The sequence below is a fragment of the Ananas comosus genome, linkage group 6 (genome assembly GCF_001540865.1).
Source record: "Ananas comosus cultivar F153 linkage group 6, ASM154086v1, whole genome shotgun sequence".
In the NCBI taxonomy this organism is placed as follows: Eukaryota; Viridiplantae; Streptophyta; class Magnoliopsida; order Poales; family Bromeliaceae; genus Ananas; species Ananas comosus.
This window is the reverse complement of record NC_033626.1, coordinates 183,978-209,864: the sequence shown is the minus strand read 5'-3', so window position 1 is coordinate 209,864 and position 25,887 is coordinate 183,978. Positions and strand designations below refer to the sequence as shown.

At 37.3% G+C, this 25,887-nt stretch overlaps 3 protein-coding genes across 7 annotated transcripts; 1 reads left to right on the top strand and 2 right to left on the bottom strand.

Moving 5' to 3' along the window:
- On the bottom strand, positions 152–11,567 carry LOC109711476 (regulator of nonsense transcripts UPF2). Of its 3 annotated transcripts, none has more exons than XM_020234527.1 (17): positions 11,427–11,567; positions 10,215–10,282; positions 9,278–9,365; positions 7,710–7,909; positions 7,184–7,528; positions 6,277–6,381; positions 6,005–6,132; positions 5,466–5,642; positions 5,290–5,371; positions 4,897–5,181; positions 4,618–4,815; positions 4,305–4,406; positions 3,592–3,843; positions 3,013–3,231; positions 2,515–2,685; positions 2,127–2,312; positions 152–1,683 (listed from the first exon to the last, which is right to left on the bottom strand). In XM_020234527.1, the coding sequence occupies exons 2-17, from the start codon at positions 10,275–10,277 to the stop codon at positions 682–684; spliced, it is 3,603 nt and encodes a 1,200-aa protein (XP_020090116.1). In that variant the 5' UTR covers positions 10,278–10,282; positions 11,427–11,567; the 3' UTR covers positions 152–681. The 3 variants fall into 3 exon arrangements, with proteins under 3 accessions (XP_020090116.1, XP_020090115.1, XP_020090117.1); XM_020234526.1 differs by having other exon boundaries at positions 10,215–10,351; positions 11,427–11,562; XM_020234528.1 differs by lacking the exon at positions 2,515–2,685 and having other exon boundaries at positions 10,215–10,351; positions 11,427–11,562.
- Positions 12,938–21,820, top strand: LOC109711560 (diacylglycerol kinase 7-like). Of its 3 annotated transcripts, none has more exons than XM_020234691.1 (13): positions 12,938–13,377; positions 14,153–14,275; positions 14,957–15,094; positions 15,171–15,256; positions 15,782–15,869; positions 16,247–16,322; positions 17,003–17,085; positions 18,055–18,125; positions 18,989–19,066; positions 19,311–19,398; positions 19,546–19,662; positions 20,231–20,408; positions 21,350–21,820. In XM_020234691.1, exons 1-12 carry the CDS (start codon positions 13,024–13,026, stop codon positions 20,387–20,389), a joined length of 1,461 nt encoding a protein of 486 aa, XP_020090280.1. In that variant the 5' UTR covers positions 12,938–13,023; the 3' UTR covers positions 20,390–20,408; positions 21,350–21,820. The 3 variants fall into 3 exon arrangements, with proteins under 3 accessions (XP_020090280.1, XP_020090279.1, XP_020090278.1); XM_020234690.1 differs by having other exon boundaries at positions 12,939–13,377; positions 21,324–21,820; XM_020234689.1 differs by lacking the exon at positions 21,350–21,820 and having other exon boundaries at positions 12,939–13,377; positions 20,231–20,565.
- Positions 20,975–25,550, bottom strand: LOC109711595 (glutamate receptor 2.8-like). The gene is made up of 5 exons (XM_020234733.1): positions 25,412–25,550; positions 23,645–24,960; positions 23,021–23,255; positions 21,946–22,391; positions 20,975–21,559 (listed from the first exon to the last, which is right to left on the bottom strand). The coding sequence occupies exons 1-5, from the start codon at positions 25,533–25,535 to the stop codon at positions 20,975–20,977; spliced, it is 2,706 nt and encodes a 901-aa protein (XP_020090322.1). The 5' UTR covers positions 25,536–25,550.

The following is a 25,887-nucleotide window of genomic DNA, read 5'->3' as shown; positions in this document are numbered from 1 at the left end:
TAAAAGCGAACCGTTGTACTGATATTTTGCGCAATTTGTACATTTGCAGGAATATACATGGAAAAGTCCAGTAAGAATCAGTTTATCCACCATGCGAATTGTGACACCCCTGGCGTTAAAAAAAGTCTTACATCAGATGTGAAACCTATAATGCATAAATATACAAAGACTACATAGATTAGACTTGATAACCGTGCTTAAATAACTTTAATCAACACTAGGATTTATCACAGCATATAAGCATCCTACAAGAAGGCAGAAACCACCATCCACCACACAGCAGAATAAATTGCACATTAGAACAATTTCAGGTGAAAGAGAAAGGTCTCAACTTTGTTCCTCCATTTCCCTACATTACAGCACATTCTATTGGTAGCTCCTATGTACAGTAACAACCGCAATCTCTGACGCCGGCATAAGTACCACCGGGCTTTCTTACAAGAGCAAAAGAAACAGGCGAAAGCTTCCACTACTCAACGTTACGATGGCTTTGCTTTGGTTTCTTGCTAGGCTGATGAAACCATTCTGTCTTGAAATATGTAGATATTTATTGTAGTAAATTCCTTTAACCATACCACCAGAGTCATTTCCTCAACTCAAGAGAGTAGTTTCATAAATTCCTTTTACCATACCACCAGAGTCATTTCCTCAACTCAAGAGAGTAGTTTCCAAACTTACAAATCACCTCCTCCTGCCGTACCCTTGATAGAACCCAGCGGATGAATATTGGCGCGGACGTGCGCCTCCCATCCGACTCGACCCATCCCAACTGCCCCGGCCTGCAGGCCTTCCACCACTACTACTACCGCTACTCCCAGCCTGAGCCCAACCCCCGGATTGTGGCAAAACCCCATTTGATTCTTCTTCCTCCCTTTCATTGTACTCCAGAATCCTCCTTTTAATACTTTGTTTCTCCTCCAGCTCTGCCATTTCCTTTTGTTTCGTTCCCTGAACAAGCGAACAATCCTGGGGTATAAACATCTGCTTTGTTTGTTGCTTATTCCCCCTCTTCACGATGACTTTGACGCGAACTTTGTTACTACCTCCCACGCTCCCGCCCTCTTCATCAACCGTATCTTCTCCACTCTCCCCCTCAACAATCTTCGGATCTTTACCTGGCCCCTCAAAAACGTTCATAGGAATCATCATATTAATAGTGGGCTTCGCCCGCAACTCTACTTTTCGCGACTCCAAGCTCTCCTGCACTAAGGCCCGCAATTCACGGTCAAACTCTTCTTCCTCTTTTGGATCAATTTCTACCAACTTCTGCCTCACCTGCACACTATCCTCCTCATCAGTACCAAGGGGTCCGCCATCATCATCTTCATCGTCTTCACTTTCGGACCCATCATCACTTTTTTCTTCGTATAGTAGCTCTTCATCAGCTTCATGTCCATCGTGATCAACGCTCCCACTGTCTGAATAGCTCTCGCTCTCTGCTGCTTCGTCATGGCCCTCACCATTTTCATCAACACCGTTGGCTGTGCTCTTGCCATTAGCTGAACCGGCAGTAAAAGCTGATGAAGACTTAGGTTTATGGGATTCACTATCCGAGTACTTCTCACTGCTAGTTTTCTCAGTTAAGGCCACACGCTCGTTTTCTTCGAGTTCGATTAGTGCAGCATTGACTTCTTCAATTGATGAATAGCGAGTCATGTACGGCCGTAACTCAGCAAACATGTCCTGCAACAGTTAACAATATATGAGAAGAGTGTATTATTGGAAAAGCGGCTTGAATAAATGTACGTGGCACGCTGCAATCATCAAAGAAGGCAAAGAACACATTGAAAATTCACACAAATTAACATAGGGAAAAAAAAGACCTTCCAAAATCATCAACTGGAAAGAATATTTCTCATTTACTTGTTGACTTGCATGTCGGTAATAACCACAAGTTTGAAATAAGTTATGCACAACTAAGGGATATAATCCTGTTAGCCTAGTATATGGGAGAACATCTCCCAACCAAGAGAAGGCAACTTGAAAAATATGTGATTCTCTGGGTACAACTTACAAGCATCTTATATAAAGCTCTTTATCTTACTACATATCCTGCATACTTAGAGGTCTACATTAAAGTATCTGATATTCAGGGGAATAAATGCAGTATAGAGAAAACAACTAACCTGAATGTCGAACTCGATATCAAGGGGGATCGGACCCTTGCTAAGAACGTATCTTTGGAAATAGATCAGAAATCTATCAAGTTTTCTTTTGGAAGAGCCTCTATCAAAATAATGACCGCATGTATGGAGGAGCATTATTATCATCCTGATCCTGAAACAATCTTCTGGTGGATCCAGCGTATCTTGCTATACAACAAGAAAAACAAAAAGAAAAATGATCCATTTGGAAATTTCTAGCCTTCTCTTTTTCTTTCCGGACAAAAAATTTACATATTACTCGAGCATTGAAGTATGTAAACTATTGTGACAACACCACCCCTACTTTAGCTTAAATATCGAGAAGGGAACAATTTTGGGAGAAAATAATGAGAGAGAAGTTAATGTTTACTTCTGGAGTTCCGTATCCAAAACCAATAATCAAGTAGAGTGTTTCAAATATGACTGATGAATCAATATGCTCGTAGTTGTACAATTCCCCTAAGAACCGCATATGAGCAAGGCGTCTTTGCTGCATACTGTAGTCATTTAATTCCAGACCAACTCTAATCTCCTCTAGAACCTGAAATTCTTAAAGTTAAAAGTCAACTACTCAACAAGAAATCATTTAACTCCAGTAAAAACAAAAAAAATTTCAAGAAGCAGAAAACAAATAATCAGAAGTACTCAAACAAATGCACAGACATAATTCAGAAAAAAAAAATAAAGATAATTATTTTTTTTTAATATATATTACCCATATGCAGCATTTTAAGTGGATCGTCAGGGTCAAGATCACTACAGATAACAACTTTTATCATTTTCCAAGTGATATTTCATTTTCGAAGTGATATTTCGTTCAGAAAAAAATAAGTTGCGCGATGTCAAGACCCTCTATAAGAAAACTGACCTCATCAACTATAGCTACTGCAAAGTCATCATGATAGCGACCGAGTCCAGCAGTGAGGAGAGCAATCAGATGTACTTGGCTGTACTTTCCCCTGTGAACCTTCAGAAAGCACTTCACCAGATACTGCTCACATTCTGCCCAAGGTAACTTGCGCAGCTGACGAAGAACATTCTCAACAGTGGACTTGTCAAGGTCCGAGAAAAGTAGTTTCCTTATGTACTGCAGGCGAAAACAAAAAAAATCAAGTTTAATACTTCAAGAATGAGTAACTTTAGATACATATGTTTCCATACATATTTCAGTGAAGTTATCTGTTTGCACATATATGTACTTATTCCTATCTAGTGTCAAATCTAATTTTTCACATATATTCTTCAAAGAACTTATTTCCTTTCCCCAACTAAAGGTTTTTTCTTTTTTTTAACAAAAATTTAGGGCGGGATAGAGGAAGGGGGAGATATAGATGACAACTCAGATTTTATAGGGTCATAAATGTAAAGCATGACTCTGCAGGGATATATATATATATATATATCCCATTCAAAAAAAAAAATGGAGGAAAACGCACAGAAGCCTCACCTGATGCAACGGAGGGCGGACTTTAGAAACCCGAGCAGATCTTTCCGGTGGTTTGCACAAGTAGTAAGCATTCTCTACCAGTGTACTGTGACGTGGATCCAAGTTCTTGACATTTTTCAAGCGCATCAATATTTCTAACATGTTTGCCATTCGTATTGTAGTTTCTGGCGACCGATAAAGAAAGCGCCCACACGTCTCAAGAAGGTTGCAAGCGACATCAATATTATGATGGGTGAAATCATCTAGGCATGCCTGAACAAAAAAAGAAAAAAAAAAAAGACATACCGTAGTTAAGAACATCCAAATAAAACATTTGGAATTTGGAATAACTGATTATGTCATAGGCATGAATTAGCAGAGTAAACATAGCTAGGTGTAATCATCATCAGTTACTCAAGAATAAAACTGAGTTCAAGAGATGCCGGAAATTCCCATATAAATATTGTGATTTTTAAGATATGCTATTGTTGTTCATTATCTTGGCTTTTCAACTTCAAATGAAGTATTATCTCAGCTTAATAAAAGATAAAGAGCGAGAAGTAAGGTATATACTGTTTTCTAAAGTCAGATTTACTGAGTGACACATTTAATGAAGCTCAACACACCCATGCATTTCAAAGGTGCACAGATGTAATTAAAGTCATAAAACCAACACTAACCAATCACAAATATATCATAACAATTATTTTAGACAAGGCTGCAACATTACATACCTTCAAGCAGCTAAAAACAAGACCTGGAGGGGCCATTCTGAACTTGCATAGCTCTCCAATAAACCTTATGTTCTTTATCTTTGTTTCAATGTTGGTCTGATCCTGAAAAAGAAAAAACAAAAAGTTATTGTAGCAAAAGAGAAGCAAAAAAATCCAAACATGTAATGACTATATAAATATTTAGTAACTTCCATATACCACAAAATATCTTCTTTTTTTTTTTTTGTTACTCAAAACTTCCATAATGACTAAAGACTATTTGTTTCAACCTATGGAAACTAGAAATTCCAAACATGTACTGGCTACTACAAACCTTCTTATTTATCAGATAATTAAACTCTTCTTCCAACATTGACAACAGCAAACTCGGAACATCTTTCATACATGTTGACAATGTAGCAACCATCCGGGAATAGTAAGGCAATAGTTCCAAGGAAGTCCTTGGGACATTAAACAAGGCACGCACAAGTTTCTTCCGGTTTGCTTTTGAGTTTAAGTAGCAAAATTCCACCTGCAAAAGCCAAGATAATCTCATCCAAACGAGCTTTGAGTTTATAACACAAATTATATAGAAGAAAGTAATGGTGAATACCGTCAGCTGATCAATAAGATCACGGCCTACACAACCCGGAAGCCTCTGTAACAGATTATCCAAGCTTGTTCCATCATGGCCTTTTACTTTATCCTTGTCACTCTCTCCTTTTCTTTCTGTCTCCTTTTCTTTAGATTTTTCCTTCTCAGAATCTTTTGTCTTTTCCTTATCTTTGTTTTCTCTATCCTTGCCTTTCTCATCTGCTTTCACCTCCCCTGGCGATTCAGACTCAGCAGAAGCTTCAGCATTATCATGCACTTCCATGTCCACATCCGCAGAAGATTCCTTTGATCAAAATCATCAAAAAAAGTTTTTCAATAATAAATAAAAGGATGATGCCATCATAAAAAAGAAAAAGGTAGGAAACAAACTCTCCAGCCATTAAATTCTTACATTCTGTTGCTCCTGTCCCTTAGCTTGTTGCTCATTCAACTTTGGTTCAGTTTCTCCCAGTAATACAGCAGGAACAAATGCTCTGGTCAGAAAATAAGAACATGGAATAAGAAGAAAAGAGGGTTATCAAAGTGCTCAGCTGCAATAGAAATTAGTGAAATTTACTGTGAACAAACCTTAGATCAGGTAAGGATTCATAAAAAGCCTTTGTATCTTCATCATCCCAGAGTGGTTCAAGTGTGGAGGTTTCCTTCCCAGAAGTAGAAGAGGATGAATCAGATCCAGTGGTAAGCCTGGTTGTGTGCCCATCATCAGGCATTACAGGCGGTTGCATATCAAGGGCCTCAGCTAAACTGTAAAAGGAAGAGATGGTCACATCAATTTCAGCAAATCACGGTGGCCAATTAGGATGAAAATAGATCAACAGAAACTTTTACATGAATCTACCGCTTATGCCACCCATTGATATTATATCCCAGTAAAATATAAATTTTTATGTTTTCCCCTTGAAAGTGCAGTTTCTTGCAAAACTATCCTTACCTTACATAGTCGAGTCATCCAATTCATGGGTGGGATGTTGGGTTGTATTAAATAAGACATTTTGCAAGTACAGGTGTATTATGTATCTAGGATATAAGTTCATTCAAAAAGAAAGAGGTCAACTCTCCTATTATTGCAAAATGCAGAGAAATACAGTTCGAGGAAAGAAACCCACGAAGAGACGCCACGTAGTAAGTGATCATAAGTCTTCCGAAGCTTCTCATATGAGGCTGTGTTCTCATCACTGAGTTCACCTTTAGCACTCAAGATCTTCGCATTCTCGATTTCCATTACCCGAAGGGACTGTGCATTGAAAAAGAAAATTTTCCAATGGTTTAAGCAAGTCAATAGAAAAATTACAGGAAAAAGAAATAGACGATATGTAATTAGAGAAAACGAGAAATTTAGAAGTTGCAGGCGTTGTACATGCACACAGTATTGACTTACAGCATGCTCAGATTGGAGGAGTTCAGCTACAGCATCATAGTATGAGTTTAAGGCTTTCTTGAAGAATTTCTTTTGATCTCCAGTGACATTTAGGCCCTTGAAGAACTGCAAAGAAATGTTAAGTAAAGAAATGACATGCATATGCATCTACCTAAGTATGAAGATAAATATGTAAGCAAGTAGAGAGCAGCATTGTTGTAAAAAGCAGTGAATGCACCTGCAAGTTCAACGAGTTATGATGATACCATCAATTGACTGTCCCCACATAGGCATACTTGCACAAGGCATATGCAAGAGCATATAAGCACAATTCTATTATCAAGCATTTAAAGTAAATTTAACTAGGTTTAGCATAATGATGTGTCTATGATTAGCTAATCAACAATTGAATATTAAAATAATATGCTTACAACTATGCTGTTTCTACTTTCTACCCAGTAAACTCAAACTTCAACCTGTGTGATGTCATACTGCTGTACAATATATTTAGTCATGAAAGGTTTAAAATGTTTGGTATTATCACTAATTCTTCTATATTTGTCATTTTATTTATCATTTACCTTAAATATTTATACTGTCTTCAACATAATTTACTTTATCTTGTGTAAACACATATGCACCTGCCTAAGATACAGGCACTATGCGGTACCTTGGCTATCTGCAAACTATTTCCACCTTTTATAGCATTAATAAACCAAGCGCACTTATAAGAGAAAGGCATTAAAGAAACAAAGAAAGGCATGTATAATAACTATCAAACTAATAATAATAATCAAGCTTCCTAATAGTTTCTAGAAGGATATATCAAATTGCCAATCAAACAGAAAGGCCTAACTCCAACGAATCTGTAGCAAGGCGAGAATCTAAACTCAGAAAAAACTATGAATCTGACAATAATAGCTACTACCTCATCATGAACTTCTTGTCCTGGCTGCTGAATCCCCAAGAAGTATTTGCCTTGGCGAGCAAAACTGGTGAGAAGCGACAGATTCGTCTGAGTTGCCTCACGATCCTTTAGATGTTCCGATGAAGTTAGATCTTTTATGATGTTCACAAAAATGCTAGCATCCTCAACAATTGCAACAAAGTAAAGTTCCATAAGAAGTTTCAAAGTGCTCCTCTTCTTCATAGCTCTCAAGCTCTTATCGGAATCCAAATCATCTCCGGATTTCCCAGGGAAGAAGACTTTCAAGAGGCCCTGAACAAGGCAAGGAGAGAAGTCCTTGTATCTTTGATGAAGCAAGGAGCAGACCTACAAGGAAAAAAAAAAAAAGGTCAGATGGAATTCAACAAACTCCATCTTTAATAACTTCTTCCCGAACGCTAGAATAGCTTCCTACTTGTGGTCATGGTGCAAGCTAGAAAGCCAAAGATGAATGTACTGTAAAATGTTGTAGAAACCCAAGAACATACAAGTAGATTAGGGATCGAACCTGAACAGCAGCTTGTATATCAGAAGATTTTAGTTTGGCATCACAGATGGCAGACACTGCCTCACTAACAAATTTGCTCAAGTTGACACTTTTCACCTCGTCCAATAAACCTTCCAATTGCTCATTAATCTGCTTAAGCTTCTTAATAACCGCTGTATTACGTTTAATACTGGAATCCAATGTCCTCAGAAAACTCGAATCTAAAAGAAATTATCATCAGATTGTTACAAGAAAAACACATTTTCTCAGTACATAGATGCAAATGTGTTATTCAACTACTATAGCATCAATTTAACCGGAGACAAATAACTGAAATAAAGAATAAATGTAGCACTAGAAAATGGGGCTTAGTATGATGACAATATGACATGCCAAGTTTTCACATTGTTAAGAAGGCGGTAAGAATTCATGATTTTGGACAAACAAAAAAGCTCATCAAAAAGCCATACCTAATAAAACATTGACAAATATAGAGACATCTTGTGTTCTTTTTAGAACACCCTACCTGACTTTATAGGTTGGGAAGTTTAGCTTGTAAGACCACAGGATTTGCATAGTCCTATATAAGATATAATAAGGCTAAACCTCTTAACCTGGCTATAACATTTTGGGTGATAGTTAGGCCCAAGAGGTTAAGAGAGTTAAGTGTGCTAGGGCAACAGTATTCCTAGGATGGGTGTCCTTTGGGAAGTTGGAGCGTCAGAGTTGGTATCAAAGCCAATTACCAGCTGGAAGTGTGAGATGAGTCTCGGCTGAGCCAGATTATACAGCGAAGAGAACAAGACTCTCATGCTAATGACTGTTCTGGGTATAGTGCGGCTCCCCCACAAGGTCAGCTAAGGCAAGCAAGACGAGTCTCACATCGTCTGATACTTGCGAGTCTGAGCCCAACGAGGACGTCAGGGCTTACAGGGGGAAAGAATGTGAGACCCCGGGATTTAGAATAGTTCTATATATAAGATATAATAGGAGTAAACCTCTTAACCTAGTTATAGCATTTTGAGTGGTAGTTAGGTCCAAGAAGTTAAAAGAGTTAAACGTGCTAGGGCTACAGTAGTCCTAGGATGGGTGACCCCTGGAAAGTTAGGGCTTCATGTAGCTGAACCCTACATGACTTTGAATTAAATATAGAAACATATATTGAAAACCTTAATCAGGTTCTTTCATTGTTTGTTCTGTTTCCAATAAGGTGAAAGCAAAATAAATAAAAGGGAAGAAAAGCAGGATTGCAAGACAATGTCTTGAAAAATGATGTGATATTAATCTTGCAGCTCATAAGGATAAGCAAGATGAGGTCAGCTGCCTGCCAAGATTGCAAGAACTGTACCTTCCTCATAAATGCCTCAAAGGTCTCTAGTCACTGTCTATAGTTACTTATAGATTAATAAAAATAAGTCACGCCTTCTGACAAATATTTAAGAAGATTTTTCACCAATAGCTCTAACAATCTATAAATATAAAATGTCATTGAGTCTTGGGAAAACTACCAGCAGTCTTTCACTCGCACTTTTTTAAATCCGGTAAAAGAGAACTTGAAAGATAAATGTCCCACGAGATAAGATACTCACCGGGCCTTTCAGGATTCAGATTACTTTGACGAAGAGTGGTCTTCACATCAATTTGTTTTTTGTATTCCTCTAGGCGTGCAATGCTTTCCTGCAGAACATCAAATAGTTAATAGTCAGTTATGCGTCAATTTACATTCCGAAACCAAATACAAAGAAAAGGATAAACGGGGTCAAATCCAGATAGTATACCATATCCAGATACATCCTGTCAGACAACTACCAATCATCCCGGATAATAACATGACTATGAAGAATAACATACTAAGATGGTATTAACATGGCATGATCCCCATCCTAGCAGGACAAGCCAAAGATCCTTCTTTTCAAGTAAAATAACATTGATTTTCTGAACTGCCTTTACTCGTTTGTTCATGCATTTAAATGATACATTTTTCTTTCTAAATTTTCTCAGTGCTGCCTAGCTAATTTTTTATTCAAAAAGAAATTTACAATGTAAAACAAAAAGAAATAAGAGAGAAAAAATTGTTTAGGCAATTACATTTAACCAAAATGATGTCAAGAAAATTTAATAAAGTTAGTTCTCTCATAAGTCATACTCGATAACTGAACAAAACAATCTCAAAAAATAAGCTATTTAACTTAGCACTTGGCCAGGCATCAGCTATACATCTTATAATTTGATGACTTAGATAACTCAGTGGCACAACCTAATCCTGACAAATGATCTATCTATAACTAATTAAGAAATCATAGGATAAACATGCAAAAAGGCGACAATAAATGAATGTGTAAGCAAATATATAGTTAAGGGAAAAAAAAAAAAAACACGACAAGCCAACAGGGGTTACAAAGAGTATTTGATCAAAATTCTGCAGTCATTGGGCATAAAATTCAAAATGCGGATACTTATCTGCTCTTATGAAGTTTCTTGCCAGAAAATTAACAAATAACATAAATTTACATAAGCAAGACTTACTTCATCATTCTGTTTACTGTGATGTTCACTGACAATTCGGCATTCATCCTCTGTATGCTCCATTTCTCCTACCAATCATGCAGCCATCAATAGATAAGTTGTCTCATGAGAAGATGGGCTATATTGTGTAGAAGTACCTGACAAGCAGTAAATTTATCCAATAGCCAAAAGGCTTTAGCAAAAAAAAAAGTAAACTAAGATGAAAATATACCCTCGCATTAAAAAAAGAACATACTGAATCTCCAATCAAACAAAAAGTAGCAAAGGTTAGAACCCCACCACACATGCGCATGGACGCACACATGCATGCACATCAAAGTTCACCCATACACTACAAAAGTTTACCCACACACACTCCGTGGCCATGTGTGTGTGTGCGCACACACACGCACAGAGAAGGAGAGAGACACCCTTACAGAGTTAGAAGATCAATCACCACACGTAACAGGAGTAATATACCAAACTGTGACTGCAATAGCTTACAAACAATCATACAAGAAGTCCCTTACTTTTTTAAGCTCCATTATACAAGAAATATTGTGATCAAATTTGCACAAGTGCTATTCTTTTTGTTATAAAAACACTCTAAATGCTGCATCGAATGCCCAGTATTCAAGTTTACATAAGCAGGATTTGTTTCTCAAAGCGCGAAAGGAACTTACGCACTCCAGAAGCCCTTTAAACTTTAGGTCCATATAATATTAGCTCTTAAAAAAGAAAAATAAAAAAAGGAACTTTCACATGAGTGAAGAAGTTTCCATTTTGATGGTTTTAGTGCATACTAATCAATGCTGGAATTACCAAACAACCAAATGGCCCCAATAACCAGCGATTCTAAATCTCCTTATGTTATTTGCAGTGACTGATTAAAATTCCTGCTAAAAGCTGGAAATTAGATGATTATACATTAGATATCGATACCCACAATTTCTCGCTTATGTTAAGAATTAAACATATGCCACATCCCTGATCGCACAAAAACACTCAAAAATTCTTCAACTGAATAAAGAAATTAACCAAATCCGATGTCCCCGATACCCTAGAATTCGGAGAAGAAGCCGCAAAAAAGAGGCTTCTCTAGTGTTCAAGTCCATCGACCTCATACAAAGCGCAAACAGAGTCCAAATTATGCACTTCGTAGAAAAACCCTAAAATTGAACGGAAAAAGGCGAGATCAAGAGGCACAAAGAGGAGGAGGAGGAGGCAAAGTACCTTCGATTCGCCAAACACGGGATCAATGATCGCCCTAATCGAAATCGGGAAGTGGGGCGCGGACGATAGAGAGGGGCAACGAGAGAGAGAGAGAGAGAGAGAGAGAGAGAGAGGAGTGCCCTTGCGAGATGCCGAGGATGGAGAACTTATTGCGTGAACCTGATGCACATCAAATCTCATACGCCGTAGTTCTAAAACTCTTTATGTAAATTTATTATAAATGAAAATCTAATTTAATCTATGTGTTTTCTGACATAAAAAGAACGTAGCGAGATTGCATTATATAAGGTGAAAAAATATGATTGAAAAATATTATTTTTTTATTGCGGTACGAAATGTTAAATTATTTCTTAATCTAATTTTAGTGAATTTATGTATTACTTATTATTATTATTATTATTCAAATTACAAATTTTCGAATCCCTAGTGTTTGCTCGTGACCATGAACTCTGGTAATAAAAATTATGGGTACACCAGGTGCAGGGACGAAATTCTCTTGATCTGTTCCGTACGAATTAGTGGGCCGGTTTTGGGCCAGTAAAAATGGTCCAGGTGAAGAAAAGTTACCGTGGGCCTAGCTTAGCTAACTGATCAAATGTGGAGTACGGCTCAATAACAATGCGGGTTATGGTCCGTTTGGTACTAAAGCCCGTCTAAGGACTCGTTTGGTATTGAGGTCCATCTAATGCTCCTACACAAAGCGGAGTTGGGGAAAAGGCAAATGGGAATTTAAAAAGATAGGCGCAACATGATATACGAAAATAAATAAAATACTTCACATCTTATTCTTATCATATATAACGTAATATATCTCAAATAAAATAGAATTAAAACAAAAACTTATAAAAACATGCTTCTCAGTTTTCTGGCTTTTTAGTGTAACTGTAGAATATATATTTTAACTGACTTAATATATGTAGCGTGGTATCATTCATCAAAATAAATTATTACTTTTTTACCACACTTTTCACTTTATATAATATAATATTTTCGCAATCACAAGTCAAGTCATAGTTACACATTTCTTTTGCCAATCTATACACTATTGTCAACATGCCTACTATTTTAAATAGAAATTTGCCACTCAGGTGAAAAAATACTGAGATAGATCTATTGAAAATTTGTTTCTGATTTTTCACAATCATTTCTAATAAAGTTATTGTAAGTTTATGGATAGCAATGCAAATATTATAATAATAATAATAATAATAATAATAATAATAATAATAATATAGCAATATATGTGAAAAAAACAAAATAAATATAATGCAGCAAATAAAATTTTTTTTTTTGGCAGTAAAAGTATTCTGTGGGGGAATATATAGTTATATACATTTGAGCCAAACATTTTCCGTGCTAGAATTGTCGCAACGAAAACGACGACCATGACTTGGACTATGAGGACCACCAATGGAGTGAATGGACCCTAAAAATTATTGAATTTTTGAAAGAGCACACGCGCAGGGGGAAAAATATTTAAAAAATAATCACGAAATATTTAAATAATAATAATCAGTGTCAGTATTCGTTGGAATCAGTTCCTAACCTTCCTTCTCGCTTCGTTCACTCTAGAGAGAGATTGGAGAGAGAGAGAGAGATGTCGAGATCGGCGGCGGAGGAGGCGGCGGCGGCGGCGGGGGGAGGAGGGGCGACGGCGGCGGCGAGGGTGTCGATATGGGAGTCGCTGAGGGGGTGCGGGATCTTCGGGAAGGAGATCGACAAGGAGGAGCTGCGGCGGCGGATCGCGATGCCCCGGTACCTCTGCGCGGCGGTGGCCGCCGCCGCGAGGAGCAAGGACTCGACCTCCGCCGCGGCGGCGACGGCGGCGCCGCCCGCCGGCGAGGAGGCGGCGCCGGAGGCGCCAGTGGTCGTCTTCGTCAACTCGCACAGCGGGGGGCGCCATGGCCCCGAGCTCAAGCTCTGGCTCCAGGAGCTCATGAGCGAGGAACAGGTTAAGAGAAACACGCACTCTCTCTCTCTCTCTCTCATGCTTTTTGCTAGGTTTATTGCGAGTTTTTTGGCCTAAGATTTGGTCGGAGATACTCCGAGAGTGTCAAACAACTGCACTCTAAAGAACGATTTATATAAATACTCTATATCCATTACTTCTCATGCTTTGGTTTGAAACTTTTCAGTAAGCTCGAAACGTGGACTTGAATCAGATAGCGGAAAATTACTAAAACTGAAAGCCTGGTGTAATTTGAAGTCGGTTTCCAGCTTCCTCACATCTGGATCTGAATTAAATGGGAAGAAATTAATAAAATTTGGAGCCTCATGGGATTTGAGCTCAGGATCTCCTGCTCTGATCCCTTTGAAATTTCAGGGAGAGCTCAAAATATGAAATTTCGGAGTACGGATTTCTAAATATGTTATATTATTCAACATGCAGTCAGTAGTTCGTGAAGGAATTACTGGAGTATATGTATGTACTGTTTCTACTTACTCTGCAGTAAATGTATGTTAAGATTGTTCCTGTGGATGTTGCATAGTCGCTTTGTCATGCATGGTTCATAACATCCTACTGGAGCATAATATTGTGGAATTCGATTGAAATGATATGGCCGACAAAACTCGTTGTTAGCCAATTATATATATTATTACATTTCTTTGATCACTACGATTTCAATCTAGCATTTGTTGTGTTATTTTTGTGTATGTGCTTGCTCTTGTATATTCTGACGGACTATCTTTGCCATGTTACTTGACAAAAGTAATCCTCTTTGCAGGTCTTTGATCTTTCAGCTGTTAAGCCTTCTGATTTTGTTCGTTATGGTTTGGCTTGCTTGGAAAATTTGGCTGATGATGGAGATGATTGTGCAAAGGCCACTCGTGAGAAGTTGAGGATTATGGTATGTTGACTTATCCTTTCCTCTAAATTATAAGTTACATATGGCAACAGCCATTATTATGGTTGCATGAGAAGCATTTCACACTATCAAAATCACTGTATGTCCTAAAAGTAACTGCTTTTGTACATTGTCTAACCTGGCAAGATGGTTTTCTGATATTTTTAAGGCAAATGAGAGGCGTCATATGTTAAGTGTTCGAATTTTAAACTGTCAAGACTTGGCAAAATCTGTTGCTATGTTTTAGCTAAGTAACATAATTGCCACCTAGGTGCTTTCTGTTCAACAGTAGGGTACTTTCCATACTTTGTAGCCATTTATGGGGTTGAAAGCAATCCGCTATAGCTGTGTTTTCGTAATATTATAATAATAAGCATGAAGTCTCGGGTCTAAATTTGTCTTTGGACTATTATGAATAACAGAACAGGTTAATGGATTCCTATTTTAGGTGGTTTGATACCACATGTTCTTGAATGTTCTCATTGCGTTTTGTCTAGTTCTAAGTTATTCTTGCTTTTTTATGAACATAAAGTTTTTTGTTTAATGCACCCTTGAATTTGTGGTATGTCCAATAAGCCGCTGCTTCTTGTGTTTGGCCTATATATTATACTTTGCATTGTTGGTCTTGTGATGGTGTGATGGTTTACTGGTGGGAGCAACTATACAAGTTGATTTCCTTGACAGGTGGCAGGAGGTGATGGTACAGTGGGCTGGGTATTAGGAAGCATTGCTGAACTTTATGCAATGAATAGGATGCCGATTCCTCCCACTGGAATCATTCCACTTGGCACTGGCAATGATCTCTCTAGGACATTTGGCTGGGTAAGGAGCTCTCTTTTGCTCCTATATGGTTTCACTCTTTGGAGGTTCCATTTATTCACTGACAACTTTTCTGTAGGGTGGCTCTTTTCCTTTCGCATGGCGTTCAGCTATAAAGCGTTCTCTCGACAGGGCTGTTACTGGTCCTATCTGCCGTCTAGACAGGTGACCTGTTAATGTTTCTTGAGTATGATCTCTTATCCCTTTATTCTTAATTTCTTCTTTATGGAAACTTTTATTTGGACTATTGATAAATATAATCTTTGTTCCGGTTAATGCATTATTTAAAAATCTTGCAAATTCAGCTGTACACGCTACTTCAATATTTGTGTAACATGTGCCTCTGCAAAATATAGAAACGTGCTTGCAGTTATAGCAGCAAATCTGAGCACAATGTCCATATATTCTGATTGGTTCTTTTTTCTTTTTGCTCGTATTGTTATTTCTTATTGGATGTAGCATAGTTTCTCTGTCATGCATGGATGTGGCATATGTCCTGTTAGCACTTTGTTTATCATGTTAATATCCCATGAGTGTTCATGTGAGCAATATCTGTTATAAACAAAATGCAGTGAAATCCTACATTTGAGCATTTGATGTTCAAGGTAACAACTAATGTCTAATTAGATGATTTTATGACATTTTCTAATAGAAAGCTTCTAATGGAAGTTTCTTTTTGCCCTAATGTAGTTGGCAAATTGAGGTTGTGATGCCAGAAGGAGAAACAGTAGAACTGCCACACTCGCTCAGCCATATGGACTGCTTCGATTTCAGTCAGGTTTGGATTTCAGCTATTGATTTCGGTATTTTTCCAAAGAGGTTATCACACAGATTCAAGCACCACACATCTTTAAGACCTGCTTTAATTTACTTCCATATTGATATCTTTTTCATCATGGTATTGCATGATCGAGACTGCTAACTCCAAAATATCATATCAGTTTAGATTAGCCTATTAGTTTAGATTATTTTGCAGTGATCCATAAAATAATTCATACATTATATGAACAACGCTTTTGCTGTTAGCTCTATATTTTGAGATACATTTACGCCCTTCATATGATAACCTTATGCACTAATTCTTTAAATTTCTCTTTCCTGCACATTGATGGCACGTATGTCATAAAATCACCGACAATGTTAACTGTACTGCAGGATTTTGACATTGAAGGAGAGTTGCCTGAAAAGGTTTCTTGTTATGAAGGAATATTTTACAACTATTTTAGCATTGGTATGTTTTAGGCCCAGTTTAGATCTCTTTATTTTCTGCTTTATTCACAATAATGTGCTTTGTAGGTCTTTATATCTCATACTATGAAAGATGTGCAAAAGTTTATGTGATATAAATCCATGGCCTATGATAACCATTGCATGAAATAATGACATGAAGGCCTTCTGTAGTATGATTTGAGCCATGGCAAGATAATGTTCGTAAGTCTAGTACCATTTTGAAAACATTAGATGAAAATTATATCTTGGTTTTTTTCCAAATCAAATGCAAATTCCAGCTACTTGGTCTCAACTTTTTGAATGTTCTCATCAGTCGGCACTCATTATGTCAACGGTGCTCAAAGTGAATGCTGTTGTTTTTAGTTCGTTTTAACTTGCTGCCGTCATTGCATTCATTTATTTATCGAAAACTATCATCTTAGTCTAGGCAAGGATCTGAATTTAAATCCCGCATTTAGCTTTTCTTGAGTTGCTCTACTAACTTGCAACTTATCTGCTATTATTTACATCTATTATTTATTTTATTGAATAAAAAAGATCATACAACTCATTAGGTATTGCTGGAAGGGTGGAAGTTGCTTTTGATTGTTAATTTATCTAACAACTTTTTTCTTTTTCTTCTATTCCTCTATTTATTCATGTTATCTTATATCTACAAATTCTTTTTCTCTTTATATGCAGGAATGGATGCTCAAGTAGCATATGGTTTTCACCATCTACGTAATGAAAAGCCATATCTTGCTCAAGGACCAATTGCAAATAAAGTAGTCTTAAGATCTCTTCTATTTTAGAAAAAGAAAATGATGTGATAAACTGATTTAAATTCTTTTTTTATCCTTCTCCTTTATCGCGTACTTCTACCTGTAGATACTTTGATACCTCGGTATAATATTTTTTAAAATATATATGAACATGATTTCTTACTTACACTACTGCATATGCTTTTCAGTTCTTATGCTTCTAAGTATACCAATTTGTGATCTATTGCTACATCAGATTTATTATTATGTGTAGAAACTTTTCTCTCCTAGAACTAGCTTGTTCTATACAATGCACATCCAGAATGGCCAGTTGCTATCATTTTCTATACTCTTTGTAGGATCGTTGGCGCTAATTAATAATTCCAAAATCCCAGGCTATTAGAAAGATGTAACCAATTCACTTAAAGCGTACAAACATAGTACTCACGCATTTCGATTGTGACTCTATCCAATCCCACCTCCCACCACTTCGGACATGATTCTGCCCAACTCAGCTTCCCGCCAATTTGAACATGACTTGGTCCAACCCAGCCTCCCGCCACTAAGCAGGATGTTGACCCATTTAAGACAACACTCCCAATAGACCATTTACTGAAGTTTTTAACTGGAGAGATGTAAGGTGCATCATATGCTATCTTTTATCTTCTTGTACTGGACAAAATTTGAGTATCTGCTTGGATGCAGTGTGTGGAAAATTTGAAGCTTGCTGGTCATGTCTTACAAAGAGATTAAATTTGTTGTGGTACAGGTTACTGTGAAATAACTAGCTTGCAAATCCCCTTGGAAAAGTTCAAACTCCTTTCTTCTAATACTTAGTATTTTCTTTCACACACATATCACTTGAATATTTTGAGCACCTCGCTCTGATACCGTGTGTCCTCAAGCTCCCTCCTTCAAAATAGTATCCATGTTTTTCATCATTTAATTTTTTTGGGAATATGCATGATGAACTTTGGTATCTTCTCATGCCAGTTAATATACTCTGGATACAGCTGCACCCAGGGGTGGTTTTTTACACCTTGTGTAAACAGCCCAAGCTTAAGGTTAGCTACTCAATCTTTTTTTTTTTTTTCTGTATAATTATCTGTCAGTAACTTCCTAAGCAGTCCTGAAGCATGGAGTTATCTTCCAATATTTTTCTATCTTACGAGAAATTTTCTATCTTTTGTATGTGATAGATGCATGATATATATACCATACCTTGTTCAATTGAGTTTCAAGTTCCTATGCCATTGTGATAATTACAATACTTTGCACAAAAAAGAAGAAGGAATTGATGAAACGCAAAGAATTTTGACATTTAGCTTAATGCGATTGCAGAAGAGTGTTAGAAACTTATAATTGCTTCTGTGCTAGGAGAAAGATGTTACAACAAACATTCCTTCTCGACCATCCAAATATTTGAGATGATGAAGGTCAGACACATTTTGATGAGATAGAAATGAGTTAAACTCCCACAACCATCTCCATTCAATACATGCACTGCTTAGCTTGAGCAATTCCCAGTCCCAATGAATTGTGTGGGATTTGCATTTTGTATTATCTTAGAAAATCAAAACATTCACTTAACCTCTTATAAATTCATCTTTGTGGTAATTGTTATAAGGCATCTCAACATTGTCACTGAACTTCTTATTTGTGTGTGTTGTATTTCATTTGAGGGCTTCACAATAATAATTTGAATCATTAAGAGTGTTTGATGATGCACTAGTATAATTTGTGCCTTGTGCAGTTGTCAAATGTTTGATTTTGTTCCTAATGGCGAACGGTTTACTAGAACAGCTGTTACACTTGAGCAAGTCGAAGTGGCAAAATTTTCTACCATTCTTGTTAAGATTTCAATTTGTAATTAAATTGGATATCTATCGACTTTTTCATTGTTGATCTGAGAAATTCTTTCATTCAGGGGGCTCAAGAACATTTTGCGCCTATATATTAAAAAAGGCAATTGTTCAGAATGGGAGCGGATTCCAATTCATTCCAGGCAAGCTATATAATCTTTATGCACCATTAAATTGCACCTATTATAGCTGCCTTGTGCACTGGTCTTGTGCACGGCTCTGCTTGTACATCACAAATATCCAATAGTCATTATGCTTAGACAGTTTCGTTATGTCCATTAAGCTGTATCTTATATTTTTCAGGCTAATGCTGCTAATTTTTTCAATTTGTTTCTGTTAGTGTCATATAACTCTTTAATTTGACGGATGTAATGTTTTTGACTGCAGTGTCAGGTCATTAGTTGCCTTAAATCTATCTAATTATGGAAGTGGAAGACATCCATGGGGTGATCTTAAACCGGAATATCTAGAAAAGGTCTATATTGTTATTTTGTCTTCACAATATTGTGATTTCCTAGTGGTGAAGGTTCTCCAGTGTATCAAAATGTGCATTCTACTTGTTCTTTACTTAATCGGTATTCTGTTAAGTTTATGCTGATCTTTCTTCTTTGTATTTCTATAGAGAGGATTTGTGGAAGCTCATGCAGATGATGGTTTGCTTGAAATATTTGGTCTAAAGCAAGGGTGGCATGCTTCATTAGTTATGACTGAACTTATTTCTGCGAAGCACATTGCTCAGGTCTTTTCGTTTTCATGATATTATTTCTAATTCTAATGATATGAAGTACCATATCCAATAAATCAATGACAATCAGAATCAAAGTATTGACAAAAACACTTTCCCTGATTCATGTCATACTCTTCTTGTAAGTGTCCTTTTAGTAATGCAGATAGCGACCATAATATTTTGAAGTATTAATAATCTGAAAGGACTATTAAACAGAGAAAGATTGATGTTTCTGGCACAACTAGTGAGAATCCGACTTCTTGGCTAACATATGAAAGCATACCATTTGTTCTGCAACAAAAGATGACAGCAAATAGAATCTACAGTAAGTCAATAGCAGATATGTGACTACAGATCCTAGATAGGACTATAATTGGCCCCTAGGCTCCAAGCTTTTTATCAAATCTATGTAAAGGATCTCATTGCTAGCACCCTTTCTAGAGAATGTAAATGCTCTTAACTGTTACTTTCCTGAATTATTTAGTTATATACTGCTGGTGTTTTTCAATATAGGCCCAAAACTAAGGCTACTATATTGCTCTGTAAATAAATCACCAGATGAACTCCTACTGTCTTTCAGGCTGCAGCAATCAAGTTTGAAATCAGGGCCAGCCAATGGAACCGAGTATATTTGCAAATGGATGGAGAGCCATGGAAACAACCATTAAGCAGGGAATATTCCACCTTTGTGGTGATAAAAAAAGTTCCTTATCACTCGCTCATGATAAGTGGACAATAACTTGATTTCCCACCGTAAGGTACTATCTTACAAAAAATTATGTAATATGAGTGTTGTATTATTTCCCTTTACTTCCCGAAGAGTTTTGTTGTGGAGAATGATGCTATTCATTACATGTAAAGTCTCTAGAATCATGTACAGCGTATTAACATAAATATAATTCTTTTCCCTAAACATTTGAATGTTTCTGTTCATTTAAGATTTTTTTTTCCCTCTGTGTTATTCATGAATAGCAAATCAAATCCTGGACATGTGAAGAATTAGATTTGTAATGAGAATAATCTTATACCATGTAGTGTTGAGTAGAGCTAATTTGATAAAGGCAAAGCATAGTTTAGGTTAGTAAATCAGGAATAATGTCAATTGCGTGTGGTGAAGCTATGTAAAATATAAGCTAAAAATGTGATTAATTACCATCCAAATGGCTCTGTACAAGGGGGTGGAACCTTATTCTGTTTTTATTGAAGCTACAGTAAAGTTTGTACTATTGGTGAATAAAGGAATTTTTACATATTTGTTGTTCAAGGTTGCAGTTGAGACAAGAAATTTTCATGAAATCTGGAGACAGATTGCTTTATTTCAGTATTAACTAGTTGTGATGGCTTGATCTGATAATTCGCTAGTTACAATGATAGAAACTGATTGATCTTCTGAACTTGCATTTGTGAGTTCAATGGAGAATTCTTCTGGATGGGGCAGGTTGGAATTTGAATTCTCCGAAATGCTCGACTCATCCTTCACATTGTGATTGTAGGGCATGACTTCAATATTCGTGCAGTCTACATGATTACGACCATTTGGATTATGCAACATACCCCTCCCATTATTATTGGAATTGAGATCGCTCTTATCGTAATATCTTAACCACGAAATGAGCTGTTGCCAGAAAGACTTGTTGCGGTTAATACTTGTCATCTCGTGCCAATTCTTGCAGAAGAAAATAATTAAGAATATCAACAGGAAGCAAGTCGAAGCTACTCCAGTGACAAGGAATAGTCCCCAAAAGCTGCGAAAGGAGAGACTGTTGGAGCGCACAACACTGCCTTCATTTAGGCAAGAATTTTGATCTCCGATCCACTTCTTTTCTATTTGAATGATAGTGTCACCCTCCGTTATGTTCAGGATCTCCCTTGAGATGTCAGGGATTAGAGGCGAACCTTTTGGGAAAGCCTACATAGTAGATACAATCGCACATGATTTGCTGTACAAACTTGTAGTGTTAGGATCTATAGGTGCAATGAGATGTTGCAGCACAGAAACGGTGATTTGGCTAGATTAACTCTTAATTTTCCTTTTAATTTTTAATGTATTTGTTTTAAACTATGAATGATACCTTGCTCATACCATGTTGGCACGGTAAGGTTGCTAGGCATGGGATGTGCCATGCCAAACAGCACCTTAGTCTTGAATGTAAGTGAACAGCTTTGTTTTGGTCTGTGCTTCTTTTTTATGGTAAAAGTTTCATTATAGTAGTTTGTGTTGTTGTTGTTGCTGTTGATGATGGTGATGGTGGTGGTTGTGGTGGTGATGAACAACTAGTTTTAATATGTAAGAACTGCAAATACATAACTAGGAAGAGGGACAATAGAACTTACGAATCCGAATCCTTCAGTCTTATAAATTGGTCCAACCATTGTGTACCCTGTGCAGTGTTGTGCAAGGAACAACTTGATATATGGGATCTCGTGGACAATCGCCTCAACACCGCCATTCTTGCTTCCTTTAGAAAGGGCCTCAGCAAAGTCATCGCTAGTATCGTAGGCTCTAATCTTCGATTTGTCGAAATTGAGTTGCTCCAATAGACCCTCTACATAGGATCCGTTATAGTATCCGACATAATCACCATTCTCTAGGAGATCGTGCACGCTAGTCACAGTTGGTTGGAGTTTCTGTACCGTGAGCATTGAGGATAAGCTGGCAGTGTAACTTGATTTGAGTATGAGGACTGCGGCCACCCAGATAATAACCACAATTTTAGACAAAAAGTACTCGACCTTCTCCCCTGTAAAGATAAAATAAAGGAATTAGTGACTTTATAGGTACTTGCATTATATAGCAATACAACCAAAGAATACTTGTTAAGGTTATGAGGTACTTCTTAACTAGCGTCTCGATGAAACAAAGAAATTGTCATTCCTCAGTGCACCTTTCAATCCTACCAACATTTTGCTATTGTAATTTAATGTTATATAAGCTATTTCTTGTTTAATAGAATTGCTGGTAATTCTGTGTGTAAAGATGGGAAATAATTATTTGTACTATTAGTTTAACAGTAGTAATTTTTCTTCTGTTGTTTTGCTGTTTCTTGTTGCCAAATTGCTTTGTAACACTGTTTTTATAAGGACGGTAGTTTTTTCCCTATGTAATATGATAATCTGGCTTAGAAGCGTGGTGTCATGAGTCATTACAGCTAATAGGAATTTACCAAATTATTCACTTATCAGCAATATATGTTAGTTAAACGTGGTTTGGCAAAATTAGATAGTGCAAAAACCGGGTTACAAACTCAAACATAGAACAACAGCATAGGGTCTTAGGGGATCTTTACGCAACTGGGAGCAAAAATTAGTGTCGCAAAGGTGAAGTATAACATGTTTCCAAGCTGATTAGGAACTGGACCCCTGAAATCACAGTTGATTCTGTGCTCCATCACCCAAATGACAAATCCGGTGTAAAGAAGAAATGCTAAGCTTCCTAACCATAGGTCGATCGTGAAAGGCTTCACGAAAATCCATGCATTCTTATTTATATCATCCTTCACTCGTACAATCATTGCAACGCCTGATTCGGTGTATGGCACCGTAAAATCGACATAGGCTGACCTGTTATACCTGATTGTTATGTCCCCCACAACTGCATCAAATTTCTGTATAGGAATTGTCAGTATATTTCCCAAAATTTAATCAGGTAATAGCATTATTAATGTAATTGTACTACATAAAGTGATCGTGATGTAAACTAATCAGAGAAAAATTTTAGCGTGCTTGGGTAACATTTCCTTTAGCAAGGAATCAAAGTTTCATCCAGTATAAGTGGAAATAAATTGTACTTCTCAAAGTATAGGAGTGTACAGTTATAATAGGACATGAAAATAAAAGGTCTATCGAAACTTTTAATAACAAACTAAAATATTTATTTACTGAAATCACCTGAAATATAGAGTGCTATACTTTCAAAGAAAACCAAATCTAATGGACACTTCAAGATGCAATTGTTCATCAGTCTTTCTAAGCTATATCTTAAAATGCTACTAACCTGAAGATAAACCTGATAGACAAAATCATTGTAGGTCCCGGAGTTAAAAGGAATGTACTCGTGAGGGATTGCATAAGGCAATCTCCTCATCGCTGCTTCAAATACATCGATAGAGTAGCCACCAACCGTCGTCCTTTTCGTTGTTGGATCTATTTCCACCTTCATAAACTCGGGATACCCACTATTTCGAACACCAATCCTAAGCTTTTTCCCACTTACCGGAATTTCCCATCCCTTTGGCACTTCAGTTGATTCCCCTGGCCAAATTACGGGATTTAGATCTGACATCAAGGCCGAATATGTCTTGTTGTTACCCCGGGTTAGTTGTCTTGATAATCCGTGTTCTGCAGTCCAAAATCCAATTTCTCTGCTTCCTCTTCCAACCACATTGATTACTTGGAATGTGGAGTACTGCAACTGCCCATCTATAAGATTGAAATCTCCACTTAGACCCCTAAATTTGCTGTTTAAGATCGTCTTTAGAAGCTTTGGACCGTTTATAGACACCCCCAAGGTCTCCAAGTATGTCGAGTTCTTAGAAACTTTAGGCCTCTCAAAGCTTAGATTTGTAGTTCCAATTGTCTCTGCTGCCATCGTCAATGCCCAAATCGTATCGTAAGCTTGTGTAGCGAAAATGCTCAGTTCAACCTGCTGATCATCTGGGTTATCTTGTTGAAATCTCCTCTTCCATCTTTGGGCGAAGTTATCAATATCCCTCGACGTGGGCACATACGCTTTAACACCTAAAGCTCCTTGCATTGAACTTACTATGGAAGGGTTGAGTGAGTCCACAATGTTTGTGAGACCGTCCGTTATGATCCATGCATACGCTTTGCTCATCATTCCCGCCTCTTTGATTTTTGAGAGGAGTAGTGATCCTATAGAGAATGACATGTGCACAATGAACACCCTTGTCTGCATGGACATTAACTTATAGAGTTCCTCCATGATCTCGTCATTGGTTGCCGATAGGGGGATTACGCTGCGGTATGGCACACAAGTGTTGATCCCTTGGAGGGCATCGATAAGGTACGGTATGATGCCCCTTCCGTAGTCGGTGTCCTCGTAGATGAGAACCACCTCTCTCCATCCAAAGGCTTTGATGATGGAGGCAATGCTGTTCACTTGAGCAGAGTCGTTCAATGTTGTGCGTATGAAGTATGGCGTGTGGAGAGACGAGAGAGAGGGGCTTGTCGCTGTGAAGGAGATGATTGGAACCTGGGTTTTGTTGCCAAGATCTGAGATGAAAACTGCTTGTGAAGATTTTTGTGGGCCAACGATGGCTTGAACCTTTTGGTTTTCAAGCATGTCGAGAGCTGCATAAAAGCAAAGAATTTATATATTCAAACGAGAGAGGAGCGGTGGAAAGAAAAAGTGCAAGAACAATTTAGAAATATCTAATTAGTTAAGAAATCCACATCACTGCATCTCTAATCATCTTGCTTTCTTCTATCGATTTCATATACTGCATGGTAAATGATATCATAATAACATATATAATTATATAGACACTAAATTTCTTTGGCTATATCTGTAATGTTATTTAGACTAACTGATACTTTTCTGTCGCAGTTGGTTACCAATCAACTAAGAGACATGTCTGTGATGTTTGTTGTTCTATCTGTACATGTTACTTAAGCAAACAATTATAGCTACAAGATGGTGAGAATAAGGTGGGGCGAAACGAGATATTTACTTAATAAGTTCATACGAGATATTTACTTAATAAGTTCATGCATGACAAATACCAGCTCAATATATACATACCTGCTGATGCAGCTTGAACATCATCGCTGTCGGAATCCTTCGTGTGGATTACTAGCCTTGTGGTGTAGTTCTCATGGATGGAATAGAAATCTTCTATGGCCATTGCTATGCTCGTCCGACCCATTTTTCCCACAAGTGTGTTCGAGTCAAGTACCACACCAACATTGAATGCTACAGTTGCATTCTTGTTAGTTTCTTGTGCTAGTGAGAGGGATAAGAACATGAAGAGGGAGAGTGTACAAAGAGTAAGTGTTCTATTCATTGTTGATATGAGCCCAACCTATCCTAAGGCAATAGGCTGTCTTATATAATGAGTTTTGGTAGAGAAGTCCCTTCTAAGAGACTTTGTTTGACATAGTCAGAGTAAGGAGTTATTTGAACAATGGGAGAGCTTAATGCAAGTGTTAATCCTAGTAAAATTAGAGCCTTATAGGACTTCATATCGGAGTCATTGCTTAATTTATACCTCAATAAGC

Excerpts from the sequence above, each read along its gene's own strand:
- LOC109711476 (XM_020234527.1), bottom strand. The coding sequence starts at position 10,277 with ATGGAGCATACAGAGGATGAATGCCGAATTGTCAGTGAACATCACAGT. Across the intron at positions 5,643-6,004 it reads TTACTACGTGGCGTCTCTTC|TTTAGCTGAGGCCCTTGATA; the intron begins GTGGGTTTCTTT and ends TTCCTTTTACAG. Across the intron at positions 3,232-3,591 it reads TCCGCCCTCCGTTGCATCAG|TACATAAGGAAACTACTTTT; the intron begins GTGAGGCTTCTG and ends TTTCGCCTGCAG.
- LOC109711560 (XM_020234691.1), top strand. The coding sequence starts at position 13,024 with ATGTCGAGATCGGCGGCGGAGGAGGCGGCGGCGGCGGCGGGGGGAGGA. Across the intron at positions 15,095-15,170 it reads TCTCTAGGACATTTGGCTGG|GGTGGCTCTTTTCCTTTCGC; the intron begins GTAAGGAGCTCT and ends ACTTTTCTGTAG. Across the intron at positions 17,086-18,054 it reads AAGGACCAATTGCAAATAAA|TTAATATACTCTGGATACAG; the intron begins GTAGTCTTAAGA and ends TTCTCATGCCAG.
- LOC109711595 (XM_020234733.1), bottom strand. The coding sequence starts at position 25,535 with ATGGGTCGGACGAGCATAGCAATGGCCATAGAAGATTTCTATTCCATC. Across the intron at positions 22,392-23,020 it reads GATGGAGCACAGAATCAACT|GGGAGAAGGTCGAGTACTTT; the intron begins GTGATTTCAGGG and ends TTATCTTTACAG. Across the intron at positions 21,560-21,945 it reads TTCCTAGTTATGTATTTGCA|GCTTTCCCAAAAGGTTCGCC; the intron begins GTTCTTACATAT and ends TCTACTATGTAG.